The sequence below is a fragment of the Hypanus sabinus genome, chromosome 1, assembly GCF_030144855.1.
Source record: "Hypanus sabinus isolate sHypSab1 chromosome 1, sHypSab1.hap1, whole genome shotgun sequence".
Taxonomy (NCBI): Eukaryota; Metazoa; Chordata; class Chondrichthyes; order Myliobatiformes; family Dasyatidae; genus Hypanus; species Hypanus sabinus.
Window position 1 is genome coordinate 14,832,776 of NC_082706.1, and position 24,585 is coordinate 14,857,360.

Genomic DNA, 24,585 nt, shown 5'->3' on the forward strand with positions numbered 1-24,585 from the left:
CGGAACTGAACCCAGGTCGCTGACCCTGTAATACAGTAGAGCTAAGCTAAGGTCCATGCTACTGTGCTGTCAGATAGCATCAGTTAGACAATACAGCACAGAGTCAGGCCCTAAGGCCTAATCGGTCCACAGCATCCAACTCGTCCACCTAGTTAGTCCCAATTCCCTGTGTCTATGCAAGCCCCATCCTCTATACCTCAAAGTACGTATATGTCACCATATACTGTTATGAGATTGATTTTCTTGCAGGCGTTCACAGTAGGACAAAGAAATAGAATAGAATCAGTTAAAGGCTACACACAAAACAGAACTCTCAAACAGCCAATGTGCAAAAGAAGACACGCAAGTAATAACAATAATAATAAGTGAATAACACTGAGAACAGGAGCTGTAGAATCCTTGAAGATGAGTGCGTGGGTTGTGGAATTAGTTCAGAGTTGAGGTGAGTGAAGTTATCCACGCTGGTTCAGGAGCCTGTTTGGCTGAAGGGTAATAACTGTTCCTGATCCTGGTGGAGTTGGACCGAAGGCTTTTGTAACTCCTTCTCAGTGTCAACAGCAAGAAGAGAGCATGGCCTGAATGGTTTACCTCATGTAAAAGTGGAATCCAAAAATGCAAAGGAAAATATGAATAGATAGAGAAATTGAGTGGACTTCTTAGTTGCCTGACAGTTCATCAAGAAGTTTTAAATAAGTTCAAAGGTACATTTTATTGTCAAAGAATGATATATTTAGTTTTCTCCCCCTCCTTTTTTTTCTCTCTCTTTCTGCCCTTCACTCTGCCTGTTCTCCGTCCCTCTGGTGCTCTTTCTCCTGAGGCCTCCCGTCCCATGATCCTTTCCCTGCTCCAGCTCTGTATCCCTTTTGCCAATCACCTTTCCGGCTCTCAGCTTCACCTCACCCCCTCCACATCATTTCGCATTTTCACCGCCCCCTCCTACTTTCAAATCTCTTACTTTATTTCCTTTCAGTTAGTCCTGACGAAGGGTCTCGGCCCGAAACGTCAACAGTGCTTCCCCCTATAGATGCTGCCTGGCCTGCTGCATTCCATCAGCATTTTGTGTGTGTTGTTTGAATTTCCAGCATCTGCAGATTTCCTTGTGTTTGCTTTTCAAATTCAATATTAAGATTTGTTTGCTTACAGGCAGCCACAAAACATGAGACCCAAAATAACCTAATTTTAAAAAAAGTCCAACACCCAATGCACAGAGAGAAAGTAGATCAAAACAAGTCATGCAAACAATAAAGCAAGCATCAGCGTTCAGAACAAAATTGAGTGCATGAACCCGAAGCTAGGGGCAACCAGAGTTGGCCCATAGTCTCAGTCCCTCACATAGAGGCAAATTGCCGTGATACTAAACCCCGAGCATCCGGGGTACGACAAAGCCTCAGCGCTGAGGAGAGCAGAGAAGAACCGGCTCAACCCTTGTCTCCGGTCTCGGAACCCTGCCTTTTCAGTCCATCTGGCCCAGCATTTAAATTACCTTGTCTACCTGCTGGCCATCTTCCTCAGAGAAACTACTTCCACTGGTTGGGGAGTGTGGAAGAGCAGAGATTAAGCACTGCACCTTGACAGCATTCAGGCATGTTGATAAGCGGTAGTTAACATTACTGTGTTACAATACGGCAACAAGGAATATAGAATTGAGACAGGTTTTTTTAAAAAACAAATAAAACATTTATTAAACACTGCTCAATAAAAAATGAAAAGTAAACAAACAACTAACTTAACCGGAAGTTAACTGCTATATGGCAACTCAAACAGTTCTTAAAGCGAAAAATGCAAAAGTCCAGGTGATTTATACAATCAATTAAGAGAGACTTTCCTGAAGCAACAAATTCCTCGACGACGTGATGTTACTGCTGATCCCAGCCGAAATATGCCTTGCCTGAAGGATTTACGACAAAGGAAATAAAAACGGCTTAAAATAACTGACCGTTTCCTTGGCGAATGAACACTGCAAACCCTTTCTTCTCTCACAAAGCAGGGGTTATCTCAGATGCAGGTCACTACCTTCTGAACGAGGATTCAATAAGGTCGATCCTGTATTACCGCCAACGACACCAACTTTACTCAATCCTTAGGGTCTCCGTACTTCGATAAATTCTTCACTCTCTGACTGGACTAAACTGGCAGCATTGTGGCGAAACTGCCGGCAATAACCTTTGAGACTTAAGATAGAAATTAAAACTCAACTTTAAAACAAAACTGCGTCATGAGGCTTAATAAAATGGAGTAACTGATGAATTAAACCACAAACTAACCTGAGTCAGAGCAAGGCTTTCCCGTTTTATACCTGTTGAAACAGCCATCACATGACCTCTCACTGCCGGGAAAATTACATCATGTGACCTCACACTGGCGGGAAATTACATCACCGCATCATCACAAGACTTTTACATCACCAGATACTCAATTACATCATGGTCATAAGACAGTCACAAGATACCCACGGGGTATGTAACAAGTGACACAAAGGTACCAGGCAATGGCCATCTCCAGCAAGAAGGGTTGAACCATTTAATTTTGACGTTCAAGTGTGATTTATTCAAAAGCTCCTCTGAACCAGGTACTAGGGTAGTTCAGAGACTCCGCATATCGCAGTGAGAATCACCTCTTTACACCTTAACTAATCCATCACCTACCAGCATGTCATGAGGGTCAGAATATTCTCCAGTTGCCTGGATGGCTTCACCTTCAACAACTCAGCGTAGGGTAGCAGTTAGCTTAACGCTTCACAGCTCCAGCAATCAGCCATCGAGATTTGGTTCTTGCCGCTCTCTGTAAGGAGTTTGTACATTTTCCTCATGACAGCGTGGGTTTCCTTTCACATTACAAAAAAACGTGCGGGTTGGGATTAGTCGTGGTGCGATGATGGCGCCAGAAACGTGGCAACATTTTTGCGGGCTGTCCCCAGTACATCCACGGACGGCGTTGGTTGTTGACTCAAACAATACACTTAACTGTGTGTTTCGAAGTTCCACTGTACATCTAACAAAGCTACTCTTTAAATCCTTTTTCACTTTCAACTCATTTGCTTGGCAAACAACATATGCCAAATGACATTAAATCTGATTCCGATTCTACCTGTTTATTACAGATTCTATTTACCGGCCCACTCATTTTGGCAATTCGAGTGCTGCTCAGTTTTACGAGTGCACCTGGTCTCACCACCTTCTGTAGCAGCACACTCCAAATTTGAACAACCCTCTGGGTGGCAATATTCCTCCCCAGTTCCCCTTTATACCTCTTACTCCTCAACTCAAACCTATGCCGCCTGCTCTTAGGGGTTCGACATTCTTGTTGTCATTTACGTGAGGGGGTGTTGGAGTTTGATGTTCTTGTTGTCATTTACATGAGGGGGTGTTGGAGTTTGATTTTCTTGGTGTCATTTATGTGAGGAAGTGTTGGAGTTTGATGTTCTTGGTGTCATTTACGTGAGGGGTTGTTGGAGTTTGATGTTCTTGTCATTTGCGTGACGGGGTGTTGGAGTTTGATGTTCTTGTTGTCATTTACATGAGGGGGTGTTGGAGTTTGATGTTCTTGTCATTTGCGTGACGGGGTGTTGGAGTTTGATGTTCTTGTTGTCATTTACGTGAGGGGGTGTTGGAGTTTGACGTTCTTGTTGTCATTTACGTGAGGGGGTGTTGGAGTTTGACGTTCTTGTTGTCATTTACGTGAGGGGGTGTTGGAGTTTGATGTTCTTGTCATTTATGTGAGGGGGTGTTGGAGTTTGATGTTCTTGTCCTTTGCGTGACAGGGTGTTGGAGTTTGATGTTCTTGTTGCCCTTTGTGTGACGGGGTGTTGGAGTTGAACATTCTTGGTGCCATCTGCATGATTTTTTTGTGCGTGGAGGAGGGGGTGATGCTTTTCTTTCCACTTCCATCGTTTTCTTTGTTTCGTGGCTGTCTGGAGAAGACGAATCTCAGAGTTGTATACTGCGCAGTGTAATAATAAACATGCCTCGATCCTTGAAGAAGAATTTATTGTCCTCTACTCTATCTATGCTGCTGATAATTTTTGTATGTTAATATGTGGTGAAGGTGCCTGTCCCTTTAATGACCTGAGACACAGATATCTGCCCACTCAGAAGGATATAAGATATTCCATCTCATTCTCTGAGAGGAAGAGGCAATCCTTCCTTATCACGGTCTGTCCTTTCCAAAGTCAAGATCACACGTTACAGATTTACCCGGCATTTATCTCATTGCTGCTTCTAGGAACTCACTGTAAATTGGCTGTCTGAGGTAGTATTAGTCAAACAGCATGACCTTGAAACACTTTGGTAGATCCTGAGTGATGTTATGTAAACATTCATATCTCTGGAGCGGAAAAATTAAACAAGATAATTGTTTAACATTCTGGGAAGTATCTTTCTTGTTAGCCGGTTGCTCATCTTTTTATAATGCTATTTACATTGTAAATACATGCATATTTATGTATTTATGCACATTTTATTCCATATCTGGACTTTAACTTTATTTTTATCTAATTTTTTATTCCAAGTATTTGTTGAATGTTCTCACTTTTTGTTGCATGCGATGCCAGCATTCCACAGTAAACTCCTAATACATTTTACTCACTCTGCTAGACAAGTAAAACTCCTCAACGTTGTCCCATTGTAAATCCACCAGCCACCGGAAACGGGCAATTCTGGTTTGGATTCAGAGGGGGATTTTTTCACCTCCTGCGCGTCAAAGGTCAACTTTATTCGTCAGACCCTCAGTGGCCATTTTATTAGTCATTTAGATCGCATTCCTTCCCCATTCTGATGTTTGGTCCGAGCAACATCTGAACCTCTTGACCTTGCCTGTGTGCTTTCATGCATGGAGTTGCTGCCACGTGATTGGCTGATTAGATATTTTGCATTTACAAGCAGGTATACAGGTGTACCTAATACTGTAGTCACTGAGTATATAGTAAATAAAGTTGATCTTTGATGTACAGGAGGTGAAAAATCCCCTCTATGAATCCAAACCAGCATTTTCCATCTCCAATGGCTGCTGAGATTTACATTCAGACAATGTTGAGTTTTACTTGGTCTAGCTGGATACCTTGTGTAGGATACCTTGTCCTGTGTCGACACAGGTGATTTTGCTCTTAAACCACTTACCTTTTTCATTCCTCCCAGTCTCCGGAATACATGCCCGAAATTAGCAAGTCCTGCATCCAGCAGAGCATCGAAAGCCTCGAGAAGGGCCCATGTAAAGAGATCTTCAGCGAATGTTTAATGTAAGTACTCTCTTATCAACATCTGCAATGGAGCAAGCTTTATGGAACTTATAACAGAGCTTCTGCAAGCATTCGAATGTTTCAAAGCATGCTCCCCTGGACCTTTCTGAAGTGGCATCTAGGGGTAGGTTCAAAGGGGATGTGAGGGGTAAGTTTTTTACTCAGAGTGGTGGATGCCTGGTTTGGTGGTAGAGGCACGTGCATTAGAGGTTTTTAAGAGACATTTGGATGGGCACATGGATATAAAATTGATGGAAGGATGTAGACATTGTTTCGGTAGGAGGGATTAGTGTTTAGGGGTTTTTTGATTTGCCTTTCAGCTGGTTCAGCACAACATTGTGGGCTGAATGGCCTGTTCCTGTGCTGTACTGTTGTATATTCTACTTCGTGTTTTGCCGTACTATGCTGATGCTGTATCACAAACACATTCTTGAATTACCACTAAAACGCTGGTTCCCGGTCAGTCCAGAACGCTTGTTCACCGAGAGAGTTGGAACCTGATGCTTTTGTGATCCGATTGTTCCTCGGAAGTCAAACTTGTTTCTTACAGCCGTTTATTTGAGTGTTACAAGAACAAAGAGATGAGCAGACCAGAAGTAGTGGTGTTCTCAGACTAGACTATAGATGACAGAAATTCCATTGATAACAATTAGCCAATAAGATAGCCAGATTCCAGGCATTGATTCATTTATTGAGATACAGTATGGGATAGGCCCTTCCAGCCCGGGGAGCCATGCTGCCCAACAATCCCCGATTTAACCCTAGCCTGATCACAGGACAATCTACAATGACCAATGAACCTACTAGCCAGTATGTCTTTGGACTGTGGGAGGAAACCCACACGGTCACGAGGAGAATGTAAGGGGACTCTTTATGGACAGTGGCGGGAATTGAACCTGGGTCACTTGTACTGTAAAGTGCTGTGCAAGAGATCCATGGAGCCCAGGTTGGGAACCCTTGCCATAGAAGAATCACTTCCATGAATCTTATTTAATTCTCCCTATATTCACAATGACTGTTCCCACACTCTATCGCACATCTATGCATTAGGGAGAATTTATAGGAGCCGCTAATCCACAAACCCTGTGGGAACGTCAGAGGAAACACATGCGGTAATAGGTTGAATGTGCTAACTCCACATCGTGCCAGAGTTGTGGGCCTCAGAAACTGTTCAACCCTTGTGTGTTGGACTGAGAATAGAAGCCTGTTTGCCATAACTCAGTTATTCTGATTATGAATTCAAGGCTTGGTCCATCCTCTTGAGCGCATAATGCAGGCTGATAATCCATAGCATTCTCATCAGAGGTCTGTGCTGTTTGTGATGCCATCTTCTGAACAAGGCGTTGCCTGCCCTGACTAGCACATATTTAAGATCTATGGCAAAACTTTAAAGGATTGGAGAGAATTCTCCAATACCATTATGAAGGCACACCCTCTGCCACAATCCCTGAGGTGTCTAAGTACAAATCATGGTTTCATACCAGTATACCGCAGATTCAAATTCCAAGTTCAAGTTTATTGTCTTAGAGTATAAATGCCATGAAAATTAGCGCTTTGAAGCTGCAGCACTCTGTTACAAACAGAAGTTAACAGAAACTTAAATGAACATAAATTAAAACGAACATAAATTCGTTACCACAGGTGAATGTGGAGGCCAAGTCATTGGGTATATTTAAGGCAGAAGTTGATGGATTTTTGATTAATCAGGGCTTGAGGGAAGGAGATTGGGCCTGAGGAATCAGCCATGATGAAGTGGCGGAGCAGACTCAACGGGCCAAATGGCCTAATTCTGCTCCTATATCTTATGGTCTTATATATAATTTAAATGCCAAGTGAACACACCTAAGTTGGACAGTCCTATAACGATTCTGTTATGATCATTATTCTATAAATTTATTGATAATGCCAACAAGAAAAATTAGTCTCAGGGTTGCATATGATGACGTATATGCACTTTGATAATAAATTTACTTGTGAACTTTTGAACTTTAACGAAAGTTTTGTGTGTGTGTGTGTGGGAGAGAGAGATAGTCCGAGGTAGTGCTAGGCTTTTCTAAGTCAGTTCTAGATGCCGATGGAAACTCCCACACTTTGGCTGTTGGAGTAAAAAGACTTCTGTCCTCCAGGTTTGAGCTGGATTCATAAAGCAATGCCTCCGAGATGAGGGAACTCATTGTAGTTTGCCTAGTGAGCTCATTCTTCACCATATGTGGGAAAGATGCACTGTGACCTGTCTGTTCTGTTGCTCAGAAACAAGACTTGCTCATAACCCGAACATATCGCTAGACTTAGTTCAGGGACATCTGTGAAGCACTATGTCTAATTAACTTATTTCTCACACGTGTATGTGTGTGTGTGTACTCAAACAAGTATGTGAGTGCAAGTCTGCATGAACAGACGTGTGTGGTGGGGTATGTGTCTGAGGGTTTGCCTGCACACAAATATGCACCTAATAAAATGGCCAGTGATTGTATGTCCTCAGTCTTGTGCTTCTGTAGCCCATCCACTTTCAAGTTTCAAAGTGTTGTACGTTAAGAGATGCTCTTCTGCACGCCACTGCTGTAACGTGTGGTTATTAGAGTTACTGTCCCCTTGAACCAGCCTGGCCATTCTCCTCTCATTGACAAAGTGGTGTCTTTTGTTTTTTTGCACCATTCTCTATAAACTCTGGAGACTTGTGAATGGAAATCCTAGGGAATCAGCAGTTTCAAGGATACTCAAGTCACCCCATCTGGCACCATGTCAAAGTCACCCAGATCACATTTCTTCCCAGTTCTGATGTTTGGTTTGAACAGCAACTGAACCTCTTGACCATGACTGTATGCTTTTATGCATTGAGCTGCTGCCACACGATTGGCCGATTAGATGTTTGTATTAACGAGCAGGTGTACGGGTGTACCTAATAAAGTGGCCACTGACTGTGTGTGCAGATTGGACCTGCATGAGTTCATGTATGTGCGTGCAACTGTGCCTACGTGTGTGGTGTATTATATCCCCGGCTCAATTCAAAACAGGGACAGATTTTGCTTTGCGCTATTCACAAAAACCAGAATCAGAAATCAACAGCCAACCAAGTGCTCCAGTTCCATTGAATTCTGAAGGGTTTCCAATTAGTTTGTACTTATAATGGGCACCAAACAGTCCAAACCTGCTTTTAAATGGAACCCAAAACCCCCTCACATTATCCCAGGGACTCACCCCCTGGTGCACCCACTAATTTTTTTTTGTTTTGGACTTCAAGGTTCAGTATTTCAAAGTAAGTTTATTGTCAAAGTACATATATGTTACCAAATACTACCTAAGATTCACTTTCTTGCAGGCATTCACAGTACAATGGAGTCAATGAAAAACTTTTCAGAGACCGACAAGCAACCAATTGCAAAAGAAGACAAAATGCACAAATACAAAAAATAAACTAGTAATAATAATTAATAAATAAACAATACTGAGAACATGAGCTACAGAGTCCTTAGGCTGTGCTCCATGATCAGTTCAGTGTTTCAGTGACAGAAGATGTCCACGCTGGTTCAGGAGCCTGATGCTTGAAGGGCAAATGCAAACAGGAGAAGATCTGCAGATGCTGGACATCCAAAGCAACACACACAAAATGCTGGAGGAGCTCAGAAGGCCAGGCAGCATCTATGGAAAAGAGTAAATAGCCTCAGCCCGAAATGTCAAATATTTACTCTTCTCCATAGATGCTGCCTGACCTGCTGAGTTCTTCCAGCATTTTGGTTGAATAACCATATAACCATATAACAATCACCGCACGGAAACAGGCCATCTTGGCCCTCCTAGTCTGTGCCGAACTCTTAATCTCACCTAGTCCCACCTACCCGCACTCAGCCCATAACCCTCCACTCCTTTCCTGTCCATATACCTATCCAATTTTACCTTAAATGACACAACTGAACTGGCCTCTACTACTTCTACAGGAAGCTCATTCCACACAGCTATCACTCTCTGAGTAAAGAAATACCCCCTCGTGTTTCCCTTAAACTTCTGCCCCCTAACTCTCAAATCATGTCCTCTCGTTTGAATCTCCCCTACTCTCAATGGAAACAGCCTATTCACGTCAACTCTATCTATCCCTCTCAAAATTTTAAATACCTCGATCAAATCCCCCCCTCAACCTTCTACGCTCCAATGAATAGAGACCTAACTTGTTCAACCTTTTTCTGTAACTTAAGTGCTGAAACCCAGGTAACATCCTAGTAAATCGTCTCTGCACTCTCTCTAATTTATTGATATCTTTCCTATAATTCGGTGACCAGAACTGTACACAATATTCCAAATTTGGCCTTACCAATGCCTTGTACAATTTTAACATTACATCCCAACTTCTGTACTCAATGCTTTGATTTATAAAGGCCAGCGTTCCAAAAGCCTTCTTCACCACCCTATCTACATGAGACTCCACCTTCAGGGAACTATGCACTGTTATTCCTAGATCTCTCTGTTCCTCTGCATTCCTCAATGCCCTACCATTTACCCTGTATGTTCTATTTGGATTATTCCTGCCAAAATGTAGAACCTCACACTTCTCAGCATTAAACTCCATCTGCCAACGTTCAGCCCATTCTTCTAACCGGCATAAATCTCCCTGCAAGCTTTGAAAACCCACCTCATTATCCACAACACCTCCTACCTTAGTATCATCGGCATACTTACTAATGGTAATAACTTGTTAGCCAGTTTATGCAGGAAGGTGACTGCAAATTTAAAAGGTGACTGTAAATTTAAGTTTGTTCTTGGTCCAAGGGAGGGACTGTGGACAAAATTCCAGAACAACCTTCTTTTAAAAAAACGACTTGCAATGTTGTGACCACCTGGACAGGCAGCTGAGAACTTTTGTTCAGCATTTCATCCTAAACGTAGCATTGGTGACAGTTGCCTTCTGCACTGATACCTCAGCTGCGATTGTGCATTGCTGTGACATGCAGTTGGTGATCTGGCTGAGGTAAAATGGAAATGTAATGCTATCCTTTCAAGAACAGTGAAATGATGAGCATTAAATGGGGGTCTTGCCAACAGCCCCCAATCCCATCAGAGAGGAAGTGTCTCCAATGGTATGGGGGGAAAAGATGGTGATTTACTTTTCTGATGGAGGTATGAGGGATCTGGTTTCCAGTCTCTTGTGTCATTGTTGTTTGGTAGTCTCAATGTTCTCCTGCTTCCTGAATCATGGATTGCTGCGGTCAAGGTAAGTGAGCAAAATTGAAGGGAAATTTTGGAAAGCAAGTGAGCAAAGAGCATTTGATGGCTTGGGGCCGGTAGACACTGGAGTTCTGAGGAATGGGGTTGGGGGGGAGTCTCATTGAATCCTATTGAATATTGCAAGGCCTAGATAGAATGGATGTGGGGAGGATGTTTCCTATAGTGGGGAAGTCCCTGACCTGAGGGCACCGCCTTGCCGCAGATGTCTGTGGAGGACAAGTCATTGGACATATTTAAAGAGGAGGTTGATGGGTTCTTGATTAATAAGGCTGCTTGAAGATTATGAGGAGAAGGAAGGAGAATGGGGTTGGGAGGGATAATAAATCAGCCATGATGGAATGGTGGAGCAGACTCGTTGGGCCAAATGAGCTAATTTGTTCCCATCTCTTAATGCCTTATGGATCCAGTAGTTGTACTTGAGGAGATAGTTCAGTAAGAAATGGAAGAATCGTGTTGAGTATGAGATCTTGGCTCTGCTGCGCGGGGAGAAAAGGCAGGACCTGTACATGAAAGCTCCTTGTCGATACCTGTCTTGGTGAAGGATTATTGGTGTGCATGATCTAGCCCTTTGGTTTTGAGCAAACCATCTTTAGTTATTTTATGCAGATCAGCTTTCTGAGCAATCTAAATGTTGCCTTGTTCGTTTGGACTAGGGGCCCTCATCAGTACCTCAGCGGAGAGCCGTTCACGAATTACCAAGAAAGCATGTACTTTGATCGATTTCTGCAGTGGAAATGGTTGGAGAGGTAAGAATGGTGATTTGCCTTGACTTACTGCTATCTGTCTCCCCCTTGGAATCAGGCCAAGGCTTTTGCATCACTTTTACACTGTGCCTGAGCGTTGGGAGATGACAAGAAAAGAAGATGCGTGGTCACTGATCTCAGTCATACATCTTGAGGTCTCGTCTTGCAGGTTGAGTTGGTAGTAAGGAAGGCAGATGCCATGCTCTTCATTTAGAGAGGGCAAGAATGTAAAGGCAAGAATGTACTATGTGGGGTTTATAAGGTTGATAGAAAGAGTACATTTTGGAATATTAGGAGCAGTCTTGTGCCCTAAATCTAAGAAAAAGAGTTGACTCTGGAGAAGTTCCAGAGGAGGATCACGAGTGCTTTCAGGAATGAAAGACTTTAATGTATGAGGAGTGTTTGGTGCCTCTGGGCTGGTACTCAATGGAGTTCAGAAGGGTGGTGGGGGTGGTAGTGTGGTTATGATCCTACTGAATACTGAAAGGCCTGAATAGAGTGATGTGGAGACAATTGATTCCATTAGTAGGAGAGATTGGATCTGAGGGCGCAGCCTCAGAATAAAAGGGAAGTCCCTTCGGAACTGAGATGAGGAGAAGTTGCTTTAGCCAGAGGGTGGCAAATCTGTGGAATTCATTGCCATGTAGGGCCGTGGACTCCAAGTCAGTGGGTGTATTTAAGGTAGTGATTGATATGTCTTGATTGGTTGAGGGGGAGGTGCTGAAGGTTATAGAGAGCAGGTAGGAGAATAGGATGGAGGCCAAAAACAACTGGCCAAGACTCAATGGGCTGAGAAGCCTAATTCTGCTCCTTTATGTGATGATCTTGAGAGATGATGGAGCTTTACTACATTAGGTCTGTCCTTAACCAGCTAGATCTCTCTGAACGGCTGACCGTTCTTCAGGGCGAAAGAATTAATGAAATCTTCTAACTGAGGTGTTGCAATCCGCTCCATATGTATTTAAATGGAGGTAGATACATTAGTGAGAGATTAGAAACATATGAGATTAAGAACAAACCCATTCATTCACACTTGGTGCAGACACAGTTGGTGGGTGGAATTCTAACACTGTGATTCTGGTGGTGAATGGGGCTAATTTATGGGGTTAATTTATTGGTCTCCTGAAGCCCTTTTTCAGAGAAGCTCTGGCCAATGAGCAGACCTGAGGGTGGGGGTTGAAAGGGCAGAGAGTGGGGTAGAGTCAGTGGCGAATGTTGCTGAATGTGTGTCTGGTGATGCAGCGTCTGCAAAGTTTCAACACGATGCTCTGTAAGTGCAGCCTTGGGAGGGTTGAATTTAACCATTTTGCTCCTGAATTGGTGTTGCCTTCAATCTGAATCTAAAATAATTCTCAACCATTTCATTGAGCTCCTCTGCTCTGTCTGCTGTAATAGCCATGACCTCCCGGTGGATATCCATTTCTTTTTGACTTCTCATTCCATTACCATCATGTCTGTCCATTACTTCCACGATGAGGCCAAACTCTGTTTTAAGGGAGCAACCTCTCATACTTTGCTTGGGCAGTCTCCAACCTGATGGCACGAACATCAATTTCTCTAACTTCCAAGTAACCATTTCTCTCTGTTTTGCACTTCCCTTTTTCTATTCCCCATTCTTGTTGACCTTTCATCCCTTCTCTGTTTTTGCCCTCATGACCTGCCCATCACCTCCCTCTGGTTGCCCATTTCCTTCCCTTTTTTCCATGGTCTGCAGTCCCCTCCTTATTAGATTTTGACTACTTTCAGCCCTTTACGCCTTCCACTTTTCACTTCCCAGCTTCTCATATCATCACCCCCTTTGCCTCGCCTGGTGTCATTCATCACCTGCAAGCTTGTACTCCACCCCCCAACCCACATCCTTATTCTGACATCTGCCCTCTTCCTTTCCAGTCCCAATTATTAGTCTTAGCCCCTCCTTAGATGCTGCCTGACTTGCTGAATTCCTCGAGCATTTTGTGTGTCTTGCTCTCATTCAACCATGGTCTCTGTGGCCTTCATCAGCAGTGCAAATTCAGCACTAAAGTCAAACCCAGAACTCCTATGAGTGTGGTGTTGGATACAATTCCATTGGGATTTTCATTCTTTGTCTTGTTGAAGTCTCTACAGTAGTCATCCACTGCCTATCTTCACTTGGATTACAGTCAACAGGAAAGTGAAATCTTCATAGCGTTGCAACAATGACTTTGTTCTTCCTTGTGTGTTCTTCAGGCAACCCATCACCAAAGATACTTTCAGACAATACAGGGTTCTGGGAAAAGGAGGATTTGGAGAGGTGAGTGTCATCACCCATTAAGGCTGGGAGATTGTGGATTGTCTCCAATGCATTAGTACAAAGAAAGGTGATAGATGGCCAAGGTCAAAGCATATTGAGACCGTTTTGGAAGAAGAGTCATCTTTGACCCAATATTGCATGAATTTTATATGCTCAAGGTCAAAGGACAATTCTATAGTTACAACGTACCTACAATGCCATGAATTACATATAACTTTCACATCTCTTTCTTTGCACGCATGCTCCAGACAGCGTTAATCAACAATGTCAGGTTTAACAATTAACTGCTATTTTCACAGTTCTAAAAACTCATTATCCAGAGTTGCATTTTAAATTTAATCTGCAGTCCATATCCAGATCTGAAGATTAGTTGGTGAAGTTAATGTTTTGCTGTACACCCTAAATCCAGAATAAGTTCTAACAGAAGGCAGAGTAAAGCAGTGAAGTTTGTACTTTGGTCTTTCTTGAAGTGGGGTCATTGTTGCAAGGCCTATGTTTATTGTCCCTTTCTAGCTTACCCCTGAGGAGAAGGGATAGTGTCTGTTTGAGTCATATTCATCGTTATGTGCAGTGTCATATGATATGGGCTATCATGGTCTCATGACCATGGTCGTTCTTGGCAATTTTTCCAGAGAAGTGGTTTGCCATTGCTAACATCTGGGTAGTGTCTTTACAAGATGGGTGACCCCAGCCAATTATCAATCCTCTTCTGAGTTTGCCTGGCAACAGCAGTCACATAGCTAGGACTTGTGGTATGCATCAGTTGCTCATACAGCCATCCACCACCTGCTCCCATGGCTTCATGTGCAAGTGCTACCCCTTGCCCAAAGGTGACCGGAAGACTAGTGGAGGGAAGGAATGCTTTACATCTCCAATTCCCTGTACAGTGGATGCAACGGATTGCAGAAGTGTTGATGAGCTCCAACCATACCATAGTTTGAGAGGACAATGACGATGGAAGGTCATCAGTGGCTTAGGAGCTCCACTTAGGAGCTAAGGGCCCAAGTAGGTAGACCTCCTTTGGTGAAGACACATCTCCACACAACCACCCGATGAGTCATTTTAGAAGGCAATTAATCAACCCCATTGCTATTGGCCTGGAGTCGCATGTCGAGCGGACTGGTAAAGGGTGACACATTTTCTTTTCAGAATAATTTTACATTTACCGGCTTCCATAAAGGGACAACATTAAATCTCATACCAGTTCATTGGTACCAAGGGACTTGGGCTAGGGGTGACACCATACTGTCCAAATCCATAGTGTTTTAGCTGATGAAGAAAAACATGGGCACACAAGAAGGAAAGGAGGGGTATGGGGAATCAAAGACAAATCCTTGAATGTCCTTCCTCCCCCTCCCAGAATTCTAAAAGGCCAAGAGGCTTGCAAATGAAAAGGTGATCTAAGTGTAAGATCCTTCGCAAGTTCAGTATAGGTCAGTTCAGAAATTACAGCCGCAGAGAGTTTGTGAAGAAAGTTCCTGTGAGTGTATTATGCTGGGGCAAAGAGCATCTCAGCTTGACTTGCCTTCTTCCTGGTGCATTAGTAAAATCCAGTCTTAGATTTGCACCGGCTTCCCCCCTGATGTCTGGCATATCTCCCTGATGTCTGCTTTTGGGCCACTCACTGAGAATTTACTGCATTGCAGTCGATGAGTGAGTGATGATATCAACCAATCCTAAGTTCAGTCATTTTCACCTTCTGTCCCATGCATTTAATCCCTTTGAATGACTAAGGACTTGCCCTTCATTCAAGGGTGGTGAACCAATGGCAAGCGTGCCCAAAATGGCACATGCAAGAAACTTTGCTGGCACATGGCATGCAGTGCCACCCCTCAATTCTGTAAATCCTAGCCACAATGAGAAGATATATAATCATTATCTTTACTGCCAAATGAAACAGTATTTTTTAACAACTCAAGAGCAGTGAGATGTTTTCAGAGGAAATGTCTCACGACAGCTTGGCACAGGCTGGATGGTTCCGGGAGCATATGACATTGAATGATACATTTTGGATTCCTCTCAGAATTGGTGTGCACGTCAGCATTTAGATAGTAAACAGTTACCATAACAATACTATTTAAAAATGTTATTTTTCAATTGTCTTTTTAAAAGATTAATGCTTCATTTATTGCAATCTGCCTCTGCTTTTATTAACAGTAAAAACAATGATTACATGGAAATAAGCAACAGTATTCATCATTTTTCCTTAACGAAGTCTATAGTTATTGTAACTAATTCATTAATCAATAATAATCTCTGCTCCAAAATTACCAGGAGATGTGAGAGAATTTTTCAGAAGGTTATCACCAATTTTGGTTACATGCACAGTTTTGTTTAATATATAATTCTTTCTTTTTTATAAGACCATAAAACATGGGAGTAGAGTTAGGCCAATTGGCCCATTGAGTCTGCAACGCCATTTCATTACAGCAGATCCATTTTCCCTCTCAGCCTGAATCTCATGCCTTCTCCCCATATCCCTTCATGCCTTGACTAATTAAGAATCTATCAACCTCTCCCTTAATTATGCTCAATGTCTTGGCCTCCACAGCCACCTGTGGCAATGAATTCCACAGATCGACCACTTATGAATCTTTTTTCTTTATAACTGTTCAATGTTGTTGTTTTTGTTGCATGAGGTGCCAACTTCCACAGCAAATTCGTAATACATATGTACATGATAAATAATGTTGAACCTTGAAAAGGTTCACCAGCCCTGCCTTAGTGTGTAATACAATGCCCTCAATACAGATCCTGTAAGTGCTTTGTATGATAGAACAGCTTCTGTGAGCCATACATGACGAATTTATGGACTTTGAATCAGCTCAAGAATTCAGCTGATCTTTGTCCACATCTGTCTGCTGGTGAGTGGTAAAATCGGGCCCTATTTGTTGGTGTCTTGTGTCCATACATATGCCTGAAACGTTCACGATTGGCTGAGCTCGACTCTTTGTTCATTCAGGTCTGTGCCTGTCAGGTGAGAGCTACTGGAAAAATGTACGCTTGCAAGAAGATGGAGAAGAAGAGAATCAAAAAAAGGAAAGGAGAGACGATGGCGTTAAATGAAAAGCAAATATTAGAAAAAGTAAATAGCAGATTTGTAGTAAGTATCTCCTGCTCATTGGATTCTCTTACTGTCGGTTACGCCACTGGTGTATAGGGCAGCAATGAAGGTCCTCTGTCCCTGGTAGTGTTCAGGGCTTCCTTCATCATGTCAGTAATTTCTTCCTGGTTTTCATTGCTGTCAGTCAAGCAAATCCCGGCTGGAGACCCAGGAATAATATCGCACTCAGGCATAGAAGGATTCTTCATTGCTGTTTCCGTAACAATTTTGTCTTGGCTGTCAGGGTTGTTAGCCCTGAGCTGAGACCCTGAACCTGGAGGACTGGTTAGTCTGTCCTCTACCCTTTGACCTGTTTGGCATGGGTGACCCTACCAAGAGCCAAAGCGTAAAGCCCTGACTCCAGCCAACATCGCTCTCCGGGTCATTGAGGCACGCAAGCCTCCAAACCACGACAAGGTTGTGGTCCTCTTGGAGGTTGTTCGATTATAATTGATAACTAAAGACTCGCGAGTAAACTCAGAGCAGCTGCTGAGATTATGTAGCATTGTTTGAAGTGTATTGATTGCCTGCTGTACAAGTTATTCTGAAACGAAAGTGCCTTATTTATTTGTTTATTAATTGATGGCGATACAGCCTGGAATAGGCTCTTCCAGCTCTTTGAGCTGCCCCGTCCCAATTTAATCCTAGCCTGATCACAAGACAATTTACGATGACCGATCAACCTACCAATCTTTACATCTTTGGACTGTGGGAGGAAACCGGAGCACACCCAGAGGAAACCCACGCGGTCACGGAAGAACTTACAAACCCCTTACAGGCAGCAGCAGGAATTGAACCCAGGTTGCCTGCACTGTTAAGCATGTGATATACTGGTCTTTTTATTTAATTGGATATGCACTTTGCCAATGCCGAGCTATCGTCCTTGCCTTGTTGAGGCTAACTCAAAAGGTTTCCGACTTTCTGCTTTGTTTCCCAGGTCAGCCTGGCGTATGCCTACGAAACTAAAGATGCACTGTGTTTAGTTCTAACCATTATGAATGGAGGAGACTTGAAGTTCCACATTTACAGCATGGGTAACCCAGGCTTTGAGGAGGAAAGAGTTATATTTTACGCTGCTGAGATCTGCTGTGGCCTGGATCATCTCCATCAGGAAGGTATTGTCTATCGGTAAGTCTGCTCCTTGAACTTATTCCAAAACTCCAAAACCATGTGCGGTAACAAGATGAAGCTCAAATTTTTAGAGCGTTTTTTTTTTGAGAACAACAAACTATTTTTCCTGAAGTTTTAACAGATTGCTTCCATTTATGGCATATCTTAATCATTGCTTTGATTGCTTCTGACCCACAAATATTTTTTTTTTTGCAAATCACTTATAACTTTAGTCTTGGAGGGCGGGGGTGGATCGCAAGCCAGCTTTGAACTGTTGCCTTTGGAGCACGTTAATCTTTAAGGTATGAGTTGATCAGAAAGTGATTTGTTTGTTACAGGACATCATTCTTTGAGAGTTTTCTTTGGGCAGAGGTTTCAAAGATTAGTCAGAATAAGGCAATCATGTGAGATTTGGGCTATTATATAAACAAGAGATTCTGCAGATGCTGGAAATCCAACACACACACACACACACACACACACACACACACACACACACACACACAAAATGCTGGAGGAACTATAGAGAGCATCTATAGAGAGGAATAAACAGGCCGACATCCTTTATCAGGTAGTATCAGGCCTCCGTTAGTCTCGATAGCCCATGGATTTGCGCCTTGGAAAATTTCCAGGGCACAAGCCTGGGCAAGGTTTTTTTTATGGAAGACCGGCATTTGCCCAAACTGCAAGTCTCCCCTCTCCACGCCACCGATGTTGTCCAAGGGAAGGGCATTAGGACCCATACAGCTTGGCTCCGGTGTCGTCGCAGAGCAATGTGTGGTTAAATGCCTTGCTCAAGGACACACGCGCAGCCTCAGCCAAGGTTCGAACTAGTGACCTATAAATCACTAGACGAACGCCTTAACCACTTGGCCATGTGCCAACACACCTTTATCAGGACTGGAAAGGAAGAGGGAAGATTCCAGATTAGGAAGGCAGGGTTGCCTGGCTTCACCTATCGTCCTCTAGCTTATACTTCTTCCCCTTCCCACACCTTATTCTGGCTTCTTCCCCCGTCCTTTCCAGTCCGGATGAAAGGTCTTAGTTTGAAATGTTGACTTTATTCCTTTCCACAGATGCTGCCTGACCTGCTGACCATTACCTGAATGAATACCCAAAATGGTCTGCTTCTGTCATGTAATTTGTACACAGTCATTTCAATTGTTTCTTCTCCCCTCATGTTCTCAAAAGGCCTGAGAACATGACTTCAGGAGAGCTTCTATCCCATTGGTATCAGATCTTGAATTAGCCTCTCACGCGCCAAAAGATAAGTTCTTGATCTTCCAGTATTCATGGCCCTCGCTCTTCATTTGTCTGCCCGACCTGCGCTTTCTCTGCAAACTGTAACACTTCATTCAGTGTTCATATTTATCACTTTGATGTACTTGTGTCTGGAGTGATCTGTCTCATTTTCATGCAAAACGTACGGGTTTCCTCATATCTCAGAGCATGTGACAATAATAAACCAATACCATGATCACACACACTTGCCAATGGATGGAAGTTAATGCTGGTTGTCTGCTCAGAATGCCTCCAGTTCCATGCCTCAAACAAAACTCGGCAAGTTTATTGATTTACGTACTTATCGAGATACAGCATGGAATAGGCCTTTCTGACCCACCGCCCAGCAACTCCCAATTCAATCCTAGCCTAATCACGGGATAATTTACGACAACCAGTACAACCTACCAGTCAGTACGTCTTTGAACTGTGGGAGGAAACCCACATGGCCACAGGGAATTTGTGCAAACTCTTTACAGGCAGTGGCAGGAATTGAACCCTGCACTGTAGAACGTTGTGCTAACCACTACACTACCGTGTTAGCTGGAATAAACTGCTTTTAGCCGTTTTGAGTGCTATTTTGTGATCACTGGACCACCTTTCCAACGGAATATGAATTAAGGGGGAAACATAAATCACCGTTTTCCTTTTCTGACGATCAGATAAGATGTTTGGCTTATTTCCATGAAAGAAATAAGTGAAGAAATTTTGGCTAATTGTCATCAGACTTTAATCTGATGGCATGTAATAAAGGCTAAATGGTTCTGACTTATAAAACAGTCCCTGATCTGATATGGTTTGCAGCCAAACAAAACGTACAAACCCCTCCTCTGCCTTCCCACAACAGTGCCTTTAAAGGCTTCCTGTGATAACTAACTTCAAAACTTGATGGTCTGTTGGTTTAAAAAAAGCTCCGGCTCATTCTTTTTAAAGAGGTTTTACAGCTGAACCATCTGGTGTTTGGTGTTTTGTACTTTATCAGGTAGTTTGGTGGGTCCGCTAGCGTGAGAATATGGACTCCACAACTTGGGTTGTCCACCCTGCACAATAGCTCAAGATGTAGCACTGGGTTGTGTGACATCCAGCATCATCCAGATGGTTCTCTGTAGCAATGGCATTGCTCTGGTGAGGTGATTTCCCCCTGGTTCGACATTGGTGCAATCTATTGTTGAGCAGCTCCAAAGGGGCCATTGGCGTTTGGTCAGCAATAAAAATGCTTCCTACCAGAACAAGTTTACTGAGTAATCTCTCACTCAGCATCAAAGACCTGATTATTGGCTACAGGAGGAAGACCCCGAAGTCCATGAGCCAATCCTTAGAACACAGAAAATCTACAGCGCATTACAGGCCCTTCGGCCCACAATGTTGTGCCAACCATGTAACCTACTCTAGAAGCTGCTTAGAATTTCCCTCTAGCATAGCCCTCTATTTTTCCAAGCTCTGTGTGCCCATCTACGAGTCTCTTAAAAGTTCCTGTTGTATCCGTTTCTACCACCTTCGCTGGCAGAACATTCCACACACCCACGACTCTCTTATTGGAGGATCAGAGGTGGAGTGAGTCAGTAACTTTAAATTCGTTGGTGTTATCATATCAGAGGAACAGTCCTCACACCAGCATGTAAGCACCAATACAAAGAAGTGCAGCAACACCTCAACTTTCTTAGAAGTTTGTACAGGTTTGGCATGATATCTAAAACTTAGACAAACTTCTATTGATGAACAGTGGAGCGTATTCTGATGGCTGCATCACAGCCTGGTATGGAAACACTAACGCCCAAGAACTGAAAAGCCTACAATACAACCCAGTCCATCAGAGGAAAAGCCCTCCCCACCATTGATTACATCTACAAGGAACACTGCTGCAAGAAAGCGGAGCCCATCATTCAGGGCACCCACCATCCAGGCCATGCTGTCTTCTCGCTGCTGCCATTGGTCCCAGTCTTAAAGTTAATAAAAGTTAACAGACTGGAGCAGTGTGTGGTTAAGTGCTTTGCTCAAGGACACAACGCGCCGCCTTGGCTGAGGCTCGAACTCACGACCTTCAGATCACTAGTCCAATGCCCTAACCACTTGGCCACACACCACACGGTCCCACCCTTAGGTACCGCACTATCAGGTTTGTAGGTCATAAAAGTTGTTGCTTTGCGGCAGTAGTGCATTGCAAAAGATAGAAATTTTAAAAGACTAAGTCACAAAAAGAAGTATATATAAAAAAGTTAAGCGAGTGGTGCAAAAGGAGAAGGGAAAAATGCTGAGGTGGCATTCAGGGGTTTGATGTCCATACTGAGATCTAATGGATGGGGGGATGAAGCTGTTGCTGAAACATTGAGTGTACCACCTCCTTGTTGGTAGCAATAAGAAGCGGGCACATCCTGGGTGATGAGGTCCTTAATGATGGATGCCGCCTTTTTGAGGCATCATCTTTTGAAGATGCCCTAGATGCTGGGGAGCCTAGTGCCCATGACAGACCTGACTGAGTTTCCAACTTTCTGCAACTTTTTCCGATCCCATGCAGTGCTGCCACCGTACCAGACAGTAATGCAAAACAGTTAGAAGGCTCTCCATGGTACATCTGTAGAAATTTGCAAGTGTCATTGGTGACACTCAAAATCCTAATGAAATATAAGGAAGCTGTTTCCGTGCCTTCTTTGTAATTGTTTCCCAATATGTTGGGCTCAGGTTAGGTCCTCAGAGACGTTGACACTCAGGAACTTGAAACTGCTCACTCTTTGCAGTCCTGATCCCTCGATGAGGACTGATGTGTGTTCCCTCGACTCCCCTTTCCTGAAGTCCACGGTCAGTTCTTTGGTCTTACTGATGTTGAATGCAAGGTTGTTGCTGCGACACCACTCGGCTAGCTGATCTATCTCACTCCTGTACGCCTCATCACCACCTGAAATTCTGCCAACAATAGTTGTGTCATAGGCAGGTTTATAGATGGTTCTTGTGCTGTGCCTAGCCACACAGTTATAGGTGTAGAGAGAATAGAGCACTGGGCTAAGCACACATCTTTGAGGTGTACAGGTGTTGATTATCAGTGAGGAGGAGAAGTTATTTTAATTTGCACAGAGTGTGGTCTCCCAATAAGGAAGTCAAGGATCCAGTTGCAGAGGCCCAGGCTTTGGAGCTTTTTGATGAGAACTGAGGGTATGATTGTGTTGAACACTGGCTGCAGACGATAAACAGCAGCCAGATGTGGGTATTACTGTTGTCCAGGTGATCTAAGCCCAAGTGGAGAGCAACTGAGATTGCATCCACTGTAAACCTGTTGTGGCAATAGGCAAATGGCAGTGGGTCCAGGTCCTTGCTTAGGCAGGAGTTGATTTTAGCCATGACCAACCTCTCAAAGCACTTCATACTGCCTCTGGGCAGTAGCCATTGTCGGACCTCTCCCTGCTCTTCTTGGGCAGACTGGTAAGATTGTTACCCTTTTGAAGCAGGTGGGAGCCTCTGACCATAGCAGTGAGACATTGAAGATGCCCTTGAACACTCCAGCCAGTTGGTTGACACAGGTTTTCAGAGGCTTATCGGATACTCCATCAGGGCCCAGTGCCTTGCAAGGGTTCATCTTTCTGACATGTTCTGACATCGGCCTCCAGGACAGAATTCTGCAGGGATTTGCATCAATGTAGTTTTATTCTAAAACGTGCCTAAAAGACATTGAGCTCACCTGAGTGTGAAGCATCACTGCCATTCACAATCAATTTTGACTACCCATTATAGAGTGGCGGTGGTGGAGGCGAAAACGATAGGGTCTTTTAAGAGACTCCTGGATGGCTACATGGCGCTTAGAAAAATAGAAGGCTACGGGTAAAGCCTAGGTAGTTCTAAGGTAGGGACATGTTCAGCACAGATTTGTGGGTGGAAGGGCCTGTATTGTGCTGTAGATTTTCTATAAGGTTTTGCGTAATATGAAGCAATGGCCTGTAAACCCTGCCAGTGCTAGTAAAGGCCTATAAATACTGCCAAAGCTGACATGCTTCTGATTTGGTTTCTAACCTCAATCAGAACTGGCTTTTTTCCCACTCTTGAGATAGCCTTCTGCAGGTCATACATGGACTTCTGTACAGTTCTGGAAAAACCAGTCTGGAATGCCACTGATCTAGCACACAACAGACTATGGATCCCCTCTTTCATCCGTGGCTTTTAGTTTGGGTAGGCCCGGAATGTTCTTGAAGGCATGCGCTCATCAACGCAGGTCTTGATGAGGTTGGTGACAACTGTAGCGGCTGCATTCAGACTTGAAGATGAATCCCTGAGCACTGTTCAGTCCAGTAAGTGCTCCTCTGCCTCCCGTGACCATACTTCTTGGTCCTCACCAATAGACAATAGGTGCAGAAGTAGACCATTCGGCCCTTCGAGCCTGCACCACCATTCTGAGATCATGGCTGATAATCTACAATCAATAACCAGTTCCTGCCTTGTCCCCATAGCCCTTGATTCCCCTATCCATAAGATACCTATCTAGCTCCTTCTTGAAAGCATCCAGAGAATTGGTCTCCACTGCCTTCCAAGGCAGTGCATTCCAGACCCCCACAACTCTCTGGGAGAAGAAGTTTTTCCTTAACTCTGCCCTAAATGACCTACCCCTTATTCTCAAACCATGCCCTCTGGTACTGGACTCTCCCAGCATCTGGAACATATTTCCTGCCTCTATCTTGTCCAATCCCTTAATAATCTTATATGTTGCAATCAGATCCCCTCTCAATCTCCTTAATTCCAGCGTGTACAAGCCCAGTCTCTCTAACCTCTCTGCATAAGATAGTCCGGACATCCCAGGAATTAACCTCGTAAATCTACGCTGCACTTCCTCTATAGCCAGGATGTCCTTCCTTAACCCTGGAGACCAAAACTGTACACAATACTCCAGGTGTGGTCTCACCAGGGCCCTGTACAAATGCAAAAGGATTTCCTTGCTCTTGTACTCAATTCCCTTTGTAATAAAGGCCAACATTCCATTAGCCTTCTTCACTGCCTGCTGCACTTGCTCATTCGCCTTCAGTGACTGATGAACAAGTACTCCTAGATCTCTTTGTACTTCTCCCTTACCTAATTCTACACCGTTCAGATAATAATCTGCTTTCCTGTTCTTACTCCCAAAGTGGATAACCTCACACTTATTCACATTAAACGTCATCTACCAAGTATCTGCCCACTCACTCAGCCTATCCAAGTCACCCTGAATTCTCCTAACATCCTCATCACATGTCACACTGCCACCCAGCACATTACAAACTTGCTGATGTTATTCTCAATGCCGTCATCTAAATCGTTGATGTAAATCGTAAACAGCTGTGGTCCCAATACCGAGCCCTGTGGCACCCCACTAGTCACCACCTACCATTCCGAGAAACACCCATTCACCGTTACCCTTTTCTTTCTATCTGCCAACCAGTTTTCTATCCATGTCAATATCTTCCCCCCAATGCCATGAGCTCTGATTTTACCCACCAATCTCCTATGTGGGACCTTATCAAATGCCTTCTGCAAATAAGAAGCCTTCTGCACCACCAGTGCTGCAGATTTTGGTCTCTGCCTATACGCTGGGAGTAGAAGTGCAGCCAGGTGATCGGACTTTCCAACATTTGGGCATGGGGTAGCACGGTAAGTGTTCTTGATGGTGGTA

At 43.7% G+C, this 24,585-nt stretch overlaps 1 protein-coding gene across 3 annotated transcripts in view; it reads left to right on the plus strand.

Moving 5' to 3' along the window:
• The window catches only part of LOC132391583 (G protein-coupled receptor kinase 5-like), a 198,358-nt gene that overhangs the window by 146,758 nt on the left and 27,015 nt on the right, over nucleotides 1-24,585 (plus strand). For all 3 annotated transcript variants that reach the window (XM_059964963.1, XM_059964972.1, XM_059964981.1), the window contains 5 exons: nucleotides 5,133-5,233; nucleotides 11,104-11,196; nucleotides 13,402-13,465; nucleotides 16,428-16,568; nucleotides 17,506-17,696. In XM_059964963.1, the coding sequence (XP_059820946.1) occupies nucleotides 5,133-5,233; nucleotides 11,104-11,196; nucleotides 13,402-13,465; nucleotides 16,428-16,568; nucleotides 17,506-17,696 (590 nt within the window). The remainder of the gene's footprint in view (nucleotides 1-5,132; nucleotides 5,234-11,103; nucleotides 11,197-13,401; nucleotides 13,466-16,427; nucleotides 16,569-17,505; nucleotides 17,697-24,585) is intronic.